Genomic DNA, 14,089 nt, shown 5'->3' with positions numbered 1-14,089 from the left:
AAGGTAAAGGTATCCAGGTCTCGTTTTATGTCCTTTCCTTCTTTCTTCCCTCTTCTCTCTCGTTCACTTCTGTCTCTAAATGAAATACCACAGGGGAGGGGGGGGGGTGCCCCTGCCCCCAGTAGCACTTCCTTGTGATGAGATATTTACTTCAATGAACATAATGATTACATCTGTGAGGAAATAGAATAGAATAGAGGAAATATAATAGAAAATTTTACTTTAATTAGACAATAAAATTCTTTTTTTTTTTAGTTTAGAATTATACGAATTCAAATAAAAGGGCAACTTGTCTTAAGCATTTTCCTTAGTAGACATTGTCCCTATTTATACAAAACTGCATTTACCAGCTATAAAAAGGAACAGTCCCCATGGACTCGGATAGATTTTTTAAAAGTTCTCATAAATTGGGAGTATTACTTTGACTCCCTACATACCCGGCTACCCCGCCTCCCCCCGAATTCCGTTCCTGTTGATTCATCGAAAAGAAATTCTTTTATCTTTTACATGTTCCACTCCTTGGTCAATTAATGACCAAGACAAACAAATCAATGTGAGTGAGATATTTCGTTATAATAATGAAATTATTCTGATAAACACGACATAGGGGCGGTAATCCGAGACAGTTCTGGGGGCCCGGCAGTTTTCATGGGGAGCATTATTGAGAAAGGACTTGTTGGATGTTTTTATCTGACAAAATACTGTTTTATCAGGGGAATATTTTTATCAACATTTGTCTCAAGAAGTCAGATCTGACAGCTTTCCTTGAGTTTTAGTGAATGATAAGCACTTTAATTTACCATTGCAATTGTCAGATTAAATAATTTTGGACCATGGCCCCGTTGCATAAAATGTACTATTATGGTAGCTTTGCCATCCGATGGTAACTACGCTGATCAACAGCCAATCAGAATCAAGGACTCCATAAAAGTTACCATTGCATCATGGCAAAGTTACCATGGTAACTATAATGCAGCCTGCCCACATTTGTCTTACAAACGGTCGACATTGCTTTCATGAAGCGCTCCCCTGACATTTATTATAGGCTTAATCACTAGCTGGCATACAGGGGGGGGGGGGGTCTTTGGCCCCAATGAATGTTTGTTTCTAGACCGCCTGAAATAAAACAGGAGACAGGAGGGGAAAAAAGGAAAGGAAAATGGTGAAATATCTTTGACAAGATGTTATGTCAAAATCTATCCCACATTGCAAATTTAAGTGTTAAAAGGTCAAAAGTTTTGCGTCCTATACTTTGCTCGCTCGCGTCTGTTTTGTCTTTACAAGTCATCCCCCATAGGTCTTATATCATGCCTGGCTCCCTCAAGATATACATTTTTGCTCATTAACATAGTAACAGTCAGACAACGGTGTTTCTCATCAAACGATCAACCAAGGAAAAAGTTGTCATATCTGACAACTGTTTAGAAGAGTATCAACAAAACACTTCCCTGAACAATGCTGGAAAAGGAGCATTATCAAACAAAAAACTAGTATGGCTTCTTTTTTAAATAAAGCACATTTGAACATTTGTTTTTTCAATGAAAATCTAATGAGATATACTTTAACATAGTTAGAAAATCATTTATTTTACATTTCATTTCTTTCTCTTTCATCTATTTCTTATTCGAGGAACTTCTTTTTTTTTTTTGGGGGGGGGGGGGTGGGGGCTACTCCCCAAGCACGCATACGCCAGTAGAGCTGCGCATGCTCGCACACAAATATCAGGGCTCAGCTGCATTACAATTATTGCATAGTGGCAAATATGTAGAGTACATTCAGGAAAGAGTGAGCCCTAAATGTAACTTCTGGAGGAACCCTTTGTGACTTTTCCCCGTTTATTGGACACAGGGCCGGGGGGGGGGGGGGGTCAGTATCCTTCGTAACAGTACAGAGGCGACAGCAGATAGAAGCATGGCATGCATCCTTTCAGAGTTTATTTAGCATGTTCAGCGATTGTAATTATACCAGCGCCCCAAAAAACACTAAATAATGGTGTCGAGTTTTTAATGAGTCTGTATCGTATTTCCTCACATCCCGAGTGATATCCACTTTATAGGAGTTGACTCCTTCGGTAAGAACCCAACGTGTGATCTTGTCTTTCAATCGAGATAAAAATTATTCTATTTTATACTAGGAATTAATACAAACCTTAGCAGCTAGGGCGGATCCATGATTTTCCAAGGGGGTGAGGGGCACAATTTTATTTGAACGTTATTTTTACATTACAAATTGCCTCTCAAGGGGGGGGGGGCACGGCCGGCTTTGCCCTCCCCTGGATCCGCCAGTGAACCTTGGTATAAAATAAATGAAATTATTTATATAAAAGAAATTAAATAAGACCCCAAAAGGAAAGAATTGTAAGGTTTGTAGAAAACAGGACAATGGATAAGAAAGTAAAATATAACATTAGTAAGCAGATTGCACATTCTGACTAATATCATTCATGGAATAATTAATATGTATCTTATCTCGTATAGCTTTCACCTCATGCATGCAACAAAAGTAGAATATTTCAGTTTCAATAACAAAATGTTCAAGACCATATCTTTTTTTCTCAAAACTTTGACTTAAAATATTATATCTTATAACCGACATCACAATGTCATTAAGGACATGTCCATCCCAACAAAACGTTGATTTGAATAAAAAGAGAAATATCCAACAAGCATAACACTGAAAATTTCATAAAAATCGGGTGTAAAAATGAAAAAGTTATAGGCCATGGCCCGCAACATTTTTTAAGTTTCGCTTGATTAAAAAACAGTTGTGTGCACATCCTGGTCGGTATGCAATTGAGAGGTATGATGACGCAATCCACTATATTTCTCTTATTTTTTCGCCATATGAAATGTGAATTATTCAAATTTTCTCCTCATTATCGTGTGTGGTTTTACCATTGTTTTTACATTTAATGTTTCAGTCAAGTTAATTGGTCCTTAATGTGACAACATTAAAAATTGAAAATTCGAACAATAAATAATATCATCGACTTTCATATTTGCATGTCACTAAGTTATGCATATAACAGTTTTGTGAAAAATTAGCAAAACTTTCTTACTTTACATTAGATTTTTTAATGAATTTTTCAGACTCAAGCTCGATTTTTCTTTATTAATGAACATTTTTTTTCTGGGGTGGACTCTACCTTTACGTTTACGATCATGCGGGCTATAATCTACATCCATAACTTAATTTAAAAAAAAAATCACAACTTTCTTGTTTGTCAAACTTCTCCCACAAAAGGCATTTCCAAGCTGTTTGTTACACGTTCGGGCAAAAGTACAATCCTGCATACTTGAAAAGCATACGGTCTGCTGCTGCACCTGCAGGAGACTACGAAATGTGAGCCTTCTGCTAGCTGCTTCATCACTCCGATATTTTTGAGAAAGTCACAAGTGAGATTCATTCTTGACGATAAATCAATTGTCATCTACGTAGTGCTCAATAATAATTGTGTAAGTATCGAGATACCAGGATTTAGTAGACTATCATGTTTGAAAAAACACGTAAATTGTAGATGAAATGATGAAGTTTTAGACAAAAGTCAAACTGAACCATTCAGGCTTCTAACTGGACTCCAGTCCCGCATATGTATATTGATGTAGGTCTAAGCTATGGCTTTGTGTTATTGCTCTCGTGAGTGATGTGTCGTGTGTGACCAAAGATCATCCTGTCTATAGAGTAAAGGCCAGAAATTATTGTGTTTACCTTTCTTTTAGTTTCTTTTATTCATTTATTTATTCATTTGTTCGTTCATTCATTCATTTATTTATATCTAAGCTTGTAACCAATTTTGCAATCGGCAACCGATTCCATTCGATTTCACCACAATCGGCGATCACTTGCCGATCTTCGATCATGCCCCTTGAAGGAAAAAATCGAAAATAAAAAATCGGCGTAGATCTAGTTAATACAGTGCGTGATTGTTCAGAACATATTTCAAGATTGTTTTTGAGGTGCTAGCTATTTAGAGGTCGCATTATTCAGGGAGAAAGACGCGGTATTATCTCTGACGATGTTTAAGAGGATAGATATCTTCTCTTCAACCTCGTGGTGATAGCGGATCCCGCCGTGAACTTTTAAAAGTCGTACTATCGACGGAGCTCATTGCGTTACTCTCTTACATCGTTTAGGATGATATACAGTCTATTTTCAACCTCGTGGTGATAGCGGACGCCGCCGTGAACTTTGAAAGGTCGTATTACCGACGGAGCTCACTGCGCTACTCTCTTACCCTCTTTATGATGCTAGACATCTTCTCTTCAACCTCGTGGTGATAGCGGACCCCGCCGTGAACTTTTAAAGATCGTGATAATGACGGAGCTCATTGCGCTACTCTCTTACATCGTTTATGATCATATAAATCTTCTCTTCAACCTCGTGGTGATAGCGGACCCCGCCGTGAACTTTTAAAAGTCGTACTATCGACGGAGCTCATTGCGCTACTCTCTTACCCTCTTTATGATGCTAGACATCTTCTCTTCAACCTCGTGGTGATAGCGGACCCCGCCGTGAACTTTTAAAGATCGTGATAATGACGGAGCTCATTGCGCTTCTCTCTTACATCGTTTATGATCATATAAATCTTCTCTTCAACCTCATGGTGATAGCGGACCCCGCCGTGAACTTTTAAAAGTCGTACTATCGACGGAGCTCATTGCGTTACTCTCTTACATCGTTTAGGATGATATAAATCTTCTCTTCAACCTCGTGGTGATAGCGGACCCCGCCGTGAACTTCTAAAAGTCGTACTATCGACGGAGCTCATTGCGTTACTCTTACATCGTTTATGACGATATACATCTTCTCAACCTCAATGATATATTTGTCTTTGCAACTTCGTCGGGAGATGCTTCTTTTATATTTCTTCTTAGATATCAAAAGTTCATTTCTCAAGATAGTAATATTAATAAATTGATTTGAAAACGCTAGCTACCCAAAACATTTTAATAATATATTTCAAATCATCGTGCGTGCTTGCGTCTTCTACTACATTTTGATTGCACTTGCGACTTTAAGATGATGCGTCGTACGAGATCAAGAGATCATTCCAATAATTCTAAATCGCTATCACCTAAAAATACTTATAAAAGATATCCCGCCGATCGTTCATTAACCTGTGATCTTTGAGAAATATTTTCATTTCATTTTTCTTTGCACCTTTGCTCGAAAGATGCGTCTTTCGTTTATCTTTCTAATAAAAATCACTGTTTATTTTAAAGCAATAACACCTCAAAACCCCTTTAAAACAATGTTCCAAACGATCGCACATGTTGGCGACTTCCATTCCAATGCATTCTTCTTTGTGACTTTGTCAGGAAGATGCGCGCGACCGCGAACAAAATTTTGATGTATTGCTTTGTTTTTAAACATCGCCGATTCGATTTTCGATTCGATTTCGATTTTAGAAGCTTAACTGCCGATCCGATTTTCGATCTTATTTTTGATACGATTTACAACTTTATTTATATCCTGCATAGTTTTATTCTCTTCATTTCCAATGTACGATGTGTCAGGTGAGCTCATCAAATAACATTCAATCTTGCCTTGCACTGTGAAGGACTGGAACGGGCTACCAGCTGAGGTACAGTAGTGGATGCTGCAACCCTTGATACATCAATGGAAAGACAAGTCATCTGCCCTTGCTGTTCTTTATTTTGGTGAAGGTTTGATGAAAATCCATCAAAAGAATTTTAAAAAGTAATGATTAGCGACGTCATAATCATATGTGAGCAGCTTTCCTTATATTGTGTAATCAAAATTTTGTTAATTTCTATTTCTTAATGGAACATGATGATTAAATATATCTTCCTATTAAAAGGGAGAATAAAATGTGTGTAATGTAGCCTGGTGTGATGATATATTTCTCATACAAATGAAATCACTTTCAATTTTTGAGATAATATCGCATTTTGCCAATATGGAGGAGCTGCTCGTCGGGTGACGACACAAAATCAAAACTTAAAATTCATAACTCCACTATTGTTTGATGGATTTTCATCAAACTTCACCTTCATTTGCATTAAAACAAATTTATTGTCAGGGTGAACTTTTCCTGTAAGCAACTTGTCACCAAAAATATTACATTTGTTTTCCTTGTCTGAAATTGAATGTCAATTTAATTGAAATTACATTGAAATTGAATTAAATTTAATCAATATTTATTCAGACCTTGATCTATCATGCATTCATTTTAATATTTTGGAACTGTTTTCTTTCATTTTCATTCTTTACCATTCCTTGTTATAATAGGAGATACATCTTTGCTCCATGGAAGATATTCTCCCAACATCACCAGAATGTTTGGAGCTGGAGACCGGGATTGACTGGAGCTCTCTTACTGGATCCAGTGCCATCAAATGTCTCCTGGAAGACTGCGTTTGGCATTGTTTCCATGGTAACAGGCATCTTGCCGAGCAGCAATCTGAAGAGCTGCTTGATGTGACTTGGGAGAAGCTGAACACAGGTATAGAGTTATCACCATTTCTTTTTTTTTTAATTCAGCCTTTTTATTACCATATTGTGGTAATGAAAATCTACCAAATATCAATGTGTGCTGGTCCATGGAGGCATAAGATATGGATATGTGAATGCCCAATAAGTGCCTTTGTTATTGTAATGCAATATGCAATTAGAACACTGATAAACAATGCAAATTTGATCACAGACTTTTGTACCTTTTAGATGAATTTGAGTGATATCAAGATTGAAATATTGAGCAAAGTGTGAGGAAGGTTTGAATGAAAATGCATGTGTTTTGATTGTCAAGCTCACATAAGGATATTTTTGTGTTCAGGATATTTTTGACAGAACAAACCATAATGAGCGTCTTTATATACATAGCTTAGTTATTACCTGAGTTTTCTTACTTTTGTTTCTTATATTATATTTTCTAGGTCATTGGAAAGATGTAAAAATTGGATGGAGACATATATTCTCATATGCCTCTCTAATCAAGGTGTTATGTTTCATCAACAAGAAACCTCAAACACCAGAGGTCATACAGGTATGATACACCTCTTTGAACTGAAATGATGAATAACCTTGTATGATTTCTGCTTTACAGGTGATGATGATGATGGTGATGATGACGGTGGTAATGGTGGTGATAATGTTGGTGACAATGATGTTGATGGTGGTAATGATGATGGTGATGATGATGATGGCAATGATGGTGATGATGGTGATGGTGATGATGATGATGGTGGTAATGATGATGTGATGGTGATGATGATGGCGATTATGGTGATGATGGTGATGGTGAAGATGATGATGGTGGTAATGATGATGATGATGATGACGATGATGGTGATGGTGGTGACGATGATGATGATGGTGATGGAGATCATGATGATGATAATGAAGATATTGATGATAATGATGATGATGATGATGGTGGTGAGGATGATGATGGAAATGATAATAATGATGATGATGATAATGAAGTCATTGATGGTGATGATGATGATAATGAAGGTAATGATGATGATGGTAATGGTGATGATGATGATGGTGATGGTAATGATGTTGATGATGTGATGACGATGATGATGATGTTGATGGGGATGTTGATGGAGATGATAAAAGGTAAAATTTGTCTTTTGAAATCATGGTAGAATAAGTCAAGAAGCCACACAACTAGAAATCTTTGTCTTTTGACTATTTCAGAATTTAATGCGTCACTTAGAAACTTAATTTTTCAAAATTCTTTGTCTCTGATTAGGAGGCTCTGTCTGCCTGTGATAGAGGATTGCTGATGGGAGCTCCCATTATGAATGGAATCCTAACACAACTTGCATCATGTCTCCATGCCAGTGGAGGGGTTGCCATGGATACAGACTCCAGGGAGAATAGAGGATGCATAGAAGAAGATGATAATGATAGAAGCAGTGTCGCCCATCAGGTCTGTTCAGAAGAAAATTAATTTTGATTGGTATTCATGGTGGCAATGTGTGGCAGTTCTATACTAAATATGAACTTGCAAGTGTTGAGTTATGAATCCTCATTTATTATTTCGTTTAATAGATATGCTTAAAAATGTATTAAGTATTGATATTGTACCTTCATACAGTGATTGACTAGTTAGATAGTAGTAGCAGTAACCATTGTGAATATGTTTTATTCAGCATTTTGCTATGACACAGGTGTCATTCATCAAACCATTGAATTGAATATAACAATTTATTCAAACTGTATTCCAAACATTGCAGTGTGTTTATTAAGATAAATTGATGAGATACTTTTGAGCAGTGGCCCGTTTCATAAAAAGTTCAATCTCTTGTGACTTTGCCATTCTGGCAGCTTCCATGGAATCCTTGATTGTGATTGGCTACTGGGCCCTGGGCTGTTACCATGGTAGTTACCATAGAGGCAAAGTTACAACAGTTGAAGTCCTTTATGAAACAGGTTCCCAGATCACTTGGTCCCCAGGAAAGAAACGGTTTCATGACATTTGCTCCGACGACAAAAAACCTAACCTCCAAAACAAAATGAACGATAATCCTTATCTTTACATTATTCAGCATTAAAAACTCTATTGCAGTACTAACTCTAACCCTATACCCTCTGAGATATTAAGACCGGAGCAAATGTCACAGGAGCATTTGTCGTGTCACCAAAGAACAACCATAACAGGTCTATTCTTTGTTCACACAGGACCAGAAACGAATGAAAGTTTCTCATCACCATGAACCCATCATCCATGAAGACCATGAGATACCTAGAGTGATGACCCCTTCTCTACATTCATTCTTGATTGATAACATGGAGAAAGAATCACCAGTCGTCATAGAGGGCGCTATGACCCATTGGCCTGCTATGAGTCATAGACAATGGAGGTAGGTCAAGCCAGGGGGCTTCGGGTTGTTCGATTCAACCCCCTAAAATTTTCAAAAGCAAGAAAAATGGAAAAGAAGAACAGTTTTGGGGGTTTTGAATGATGACCTTTTTTTCTAATTGAAATCCCTGACCAGGGGTTGTAGGTTAAAGGACATGACCTTTCACAATTAAATGTATTACATTTTTACATTGGGGGCCTGTGAACTGGTTGTATGTGAAGTAGGATTAGCCCCATTAGGGATGAGACTAAATGGAAAGTAGACAAAATGAGTTTAGATCAATCAGGTTTTTATCAATCAATACCCTTATCTTTGAGGTATAGAAATTGAACTCAGCTAATTTGTGAATTAATGGTAAAGCCACATTGACCTATTTAAAGGACAAGCCCACCCCAACAAAAAGTTGATTTGAATAAAAAGAGAAAAATCCAACAAGCACAACACTGAAAATTTCATCAAATTCAGATGTAAAATAAGAATTATGATATTTAAAAGTTGTGCTTAATTTGGCCAAACAGTTATATGCACATCGTGGAGGGTATGCAAATGAGGAGACTGATGACGTCATCCACTCACTATTTCTTTTGTATTTTATTACTAAATAGGGAATATTCTATCTTTCTCATCATTGACAAGTGAAACAACGATTAATTCCTCCCTGAACATGTGGAATGAGCATTGTTTAATACTATATGGTCCAGTCAAGTTGGTCCTTATTGTCAAATCTATAAAAAATGAAATATTGCATAATTCAAACAATAAAAAACAAAAGAAATAGTGAGTGAGGAACATCATCCAGTTTTTCATTTGATTTGTGCATATCACTGTTTTGTGAAAAATAAGCAAAATTTTATTAATTATCATAACTTTCTTATTTTCCATCCGATTTTGATGAAATTTTCAGCGTTTTGCTAGTTTGATTTTTCTCTATTTATTCAAATCAACATTTTTCTGGGGTGGACTTGACCTTTAAATGTACAATGCATATTAACCTAATAACCCTTGTATGTAATGTATATTATGGAAACATGGATTGTTTTTAATTACAAATTACAGCCTGTCGTACCTGTGTCAGATTGCTGGAAAGCGTACAGTACCAATTGAGCTTGGATCCAAGTATACAGATGATAGTTGGTCACAGTCATTGATGACGCTCAATGACTTCATCAATCACCATATCATCATTGAGAAGGTATGTTTGAATATATCTCATTGCATTATACTATCTCAATAGAATAATTATAACATTATGCCACTTTTATATAGCATTTAACAATAGACAAATGAGGCGCAGCTGCAGTAAATAATGTGAGCATAATCAATTCAGACTCTGAGGCCCGTATTCTGAAGTCGGGTTTGACTAAAACCATGGTCTAATTCTGCGCTAAAATTATGGGAAGCCAAAAGTTTCAAAATTTTGTTTACAGCGAATGCTTCTCATGTTTACTGAGCTCTTCACTAATTATTTAATGATGAACACAACTGTCATACTTATACTTCCCAGGCAGTTAATGTTTTGGGAGTAAAATGAGCTGATACATTGAACCTCTACTGTTAGAGATTTATGTAATAACTGGCTTTCCATAGTTAAACCACAACTTTAAACCAGAGTTTGATTAAACCTGAGTTCAGAATACGACCGAGCCACAAGGTATAACTCAGAGCAGCAGGAAACCATATGAGCATAACCAATGCAGACTCTGAGTAGCAAATGTACATAGGCCAATAGGCTATGCAATTAATATAACAGATATCGTCTGGTCTGTCTGTTTAATGAATAACATTTCATCTCCCCTCTGAGGTAATATTGTACCTCAGCGAGCGATGTGTGCTTCGGTCAAATATAAATCCCTGAGAAAAATATAACCCAGCGGGAAATGAATGTTATATCCAACTAATATCTGTTTAGTGTTTCTTCATTTCTCCTTTTTTGACGTAGGATTCTGATTTCAGCCCGAGGGTGGGGTACCTAGCTCAGCATCAACTCTTTGATCAGGTACAGCCTTTCTTCTGACTCTCAAAAGTGAAATAAGAAGGCTAGAAGTGTGAAAAATCTAAGCTTACATGTACTTTCTGCACAATTGTCCTTCTGTAAATCATTTTTTGTGAGTCAAACATTTTTTCAGGACGGGGGGGGGGGAGGTACGTAAGTCTAACTAATAACTAAAGATGAATGGAGGTGTTCTGGCTCAGTGTCGTGTCCTTTGGCAAGGCATTTATCTACATTTGCCACTCTTCACCCAGGTGTAGTAAATGGGTACCCGGTAGGAAGGAATTCCTTGAATACTTGATGCACCCGATCAGGAAAGGCGGGTAATAGTATGCAGCACTTATAGACATTTGTATTTAGCGCTATATATATAAATGTTGCATATTATTATTCTCAGTTTTTTGTGGTATATAAATGCATCAATCAAATCATGCTCAGGAGATAAATGGGAGTGTGTGTGTTTTGATATGCACATTGACACTTTTTGAATGAATTTATTCAGACTTAATTCTTTGTGAAGCACCCTCTAGATTATATAAAGCAAAAAGTTACAAATTTCAAGATGAAATTTTGATTTTGCATGGGGCAGAGTTAATTATAACGTGCTACATGAAATTTACTTCATTCCTTATGTAATAATAACAGCTTGATTTATAAAGCGCTCTTTGCCTGAGGATACAAAGCGCTGCTATTATTACTCCTGCTTTAGCTCAAGCTACCATCACCGGCGCTCAGTGCATTCAAGGAATTACCTTGCCGGGTACCCATTCACCTCACCTGAGTCGAGTGCAGCACAGTGTGGATAAATTTCTTGCTGAAGGAAAACACCCCTTGGCTAGGAATCGAACCCACGACCCTCTGTTTCAAAGGCAAGAGTCAGAACCACTAGACCATGACGCACCCACATGTAATAGGAAAATGAAAACAAATATGTTTAGTGGCGTTGGGTAATTTGCTCCCAATATGTAAACAAAAATGTAAATTTTCATCGTTTTTAATAAAACATTATTTTGAAAGAGAGAAATTGACTCTTGCATTGAAAATCTAAGTTTATGTATCTATTGCTTGATACTATTTGATGGCTGACGATGATCTCTCCTTTTTTGGACAGATTCCAGAGTTGAAAGCTGACATCTGCATTCCAGATTACTGCTGCTTGCATCTACCAGCCTCCTCTAGGAATGAAGGAGAGAATGGAGGAAAGGAAGGAGATGATAGAGGGAAGGAACAAGACATTCAGAGGACAGTATCAGGACAAGGAAAATATCACATGAAGGAAGATCTTGAGAAGGAAGAAAAGGAGACAAAAGTGAAGGAAGATGCAAAGGAGGAGAACGAAGAGGGGAAGGATGAAGAGACAAAGGAGAAGAAGGGAGAGGCAAAGGAAGAGGAGGAAGAAGAAGAGGAGAATGAAGAGGATATTGATATCAATGCTTGGTTTGGACCAGCTGGAACGGTCTCACCTCTTCATTTTGATCCCAAGCATAACCTTCTATGTCAGGTGAGGAAATGACTACATGATGTAGTGTCGTGGGTTTATATTCTCTTTGATCAACAATCAGCTGGTCTACTTCTTATATAGTCTTATACCAAAAAAGTTAAACCCTTTTGATCAATCAATATTGTCTAATTGCCATTTTCTAGTAGTCTATGCTTCTTCTCGGGTCACTGCACAAGTCCTGTTCATTCAGTGGAGGGTACAAGATCTGGCTTTGGGGTTAAAAAACTTCATATATCTATTGCATTGCATGGTGGGGGGCTGATCCTCCCGCAGTTGCAGGCAGTGTCTCCATCCCTGATATAGCCCAATTTCTACATAAGGATTTTGCACCATCCTGTTCCAGCTTAATATCATTCTCAGTCTTGGTCTCTATATCTACTTTTCTCTTTTGTATTTTCTAAATACTCTTTGTCAAATGGGTACTTTGTTCATAAATAGTTCATTTAACCATTGAAACTAGGTGGTGTAATATTAGATGGAACTATATCAATCTTGTCTTGTTGATTTCAATGTAAAAATGCCTGTTATTTTTTTTTTGCTTCATGATGCCAGGTGGTTGGTAAGAAGTATGTCCGATTATACTGCAAGGATTCTACACGTCTCCTCTACCCACATGAAGGATTGTTATCAAACACTAGCCAGGTGGGATATTATTATTAATTTTAATTCAGTGAAACCAGGTATTTATCAATTTTGAGGTCAATAATAATATTCCCACCAAATTGAAGTGGTGTATATTGTTTAGAAATAAATCTCGGTCCTATTTAATAGAGTTTTGCGATTATTGTGTTGATTTTTATGTTTGATAACACATGATGCACCTAAGAATTAGTGTATGCAGTAAATGTTTGGAATTGTTAAAAAAAGATTATACTGTTACTTGCTTAATACAAAAATGTACATGAGATTACTCACAGTTTTTCAGCCTTAACATTTTAGCAATGTAGAGTATTAGGGCATATGAAATACAGTTCTTTCGAGTGGATATTTACTATAATGCTTTTCATAAATAACATTAAAACTTGAAATTCACAATGATTGTATATCGCCTTCTCATAACTTTTCGTTCTCTTTGTTTATGTTCAGGTGGATGTTGAGAATGTTGATGAGGATGCATTCCCGTTGTTCCGTCAAGCTTCCTACCAGGAATGTATCCTATCATCTGGTGAGATGCTATATATACCACCGGGATGTTGGCATTATATCAGGTCTCTATCTATTAGTTTCTCAGTCAGTTACTGGTGGAGATGACTCTTCTGTGGCTGTATTCTGAAAATTGCCTTAAGATAAATATTCTTGTATCATAAGAGTAATACTACAAAATCTGTATTCTAAAAATTCTTATATCTTTTCCTATAAATTTTCTTGTAACTTTCACTGATCACGTATGATAAATAATAATAACGGTATATTTACCCAGGGTAGCCACTTCAGTTCTGAAAACTGTTCTCCCAGCGGGCCCTGCTATTATTATTACCCGGCTAAGCTAGGCTACTGATTCAGGTGCACACAGCTTTTTGAGGAATTATTTCCTGCCGGTACCCATTTACCTCACCTGGGTTGAGTGCAGCAGTGTGGATAAATTTCTTGCTGAAGGAAAGCATGCCACGCCTAGGATTCAAACCCATGACCCTCAATTTGAAAGGCGAGTCAGAATCACTAGACCAAGATGCGCCCACATGGCGTATCAATATCTCTGTGCACAAGATAACATATCGAGATAAATTTTTTCATTCTTAAAATTATCTTATCTTTGTGTTC

General features: G+C 36.9%; 1 protein-coding gene across 1 annotated transcript; it reads left to right on the top strand.

The window, feature by feature from the left end:
* The first annotated feature begins 3,352 nt into the window (after positions 1-3,352).
* LOC121431320 (lysine-specific demethylase 8-like) lies at positions 3,353-13,790 on the top strand. The gene is made up of 10 exons (XM_041628835.1): positions 3,353-3,455; positions 6,253-6,466; positions 6,897-7,006; positions 7,724-7,903; positions 8,656-8,837; positions 9,894-10,029; positions 10,777-10,833; positions 11,939-12,328; positions 12,881-12,970; positions 13,415-13,790. The coding sequence occupies exons 2-10, from the start codon at positions 6,271-6,273 to the stop codon at positions 13,577-13,579; spliced, it is 1,506 nt and encodes a 501-aa protein (XP_041484769.1). The 5' UTR covers positions 3,353-3,455; positions 6,253-6,270; the 3' UTR covers positions 13,580-13,790.
* Positions 13,791-14,089: the final 299 nt, after the last annotated feature.

The sequence above is a fragment of the Lytechinus variegatus genome, chromosome 17 (genome assembly GCF_018143015.1).
Source record: "Lytechinus variegatus isolate NC3 chromosome 17, Lvar_3.0, whole genome shotgun sequence".
NCBI lineage: Eukaryota > Metazoa > Echinodermata > Echinoidea > Temnopleuroida > Toxopneustidae > Lytechinus > Lytechinus variegatus.
This window is presented reverse-complemented; position numbering and strand designations above follow the sequence as displayed.

What these genes read in the sequence shown, in the direction of transcription:
- LOC121431320 (XM_041628835.1), top strand. Translation starts at nt 6,271, where the DNA reads ATGGAAGATATTCTCCCAACATCACCAGAATGTTTGGAGCTGGAGACC. An exon ending in TTGGGAGAAGCTGAACACAG is followed by an intron (nt 6,467 to 6,896) that starts GTATAGAGTTAT and finishes TATATTTTCTAG; the next exon opens with GTCATTGGAAAGATGTAAAA. An exon ending in AGCATCAACTCTTTGATCAG is followed by an intron (nt 10,834 to 11,938) that starts GTACAGCCTTTC and finishes TTTTTTGGACAG; the next exon opens with ATTCCAGAGTTGAAAGCTGA.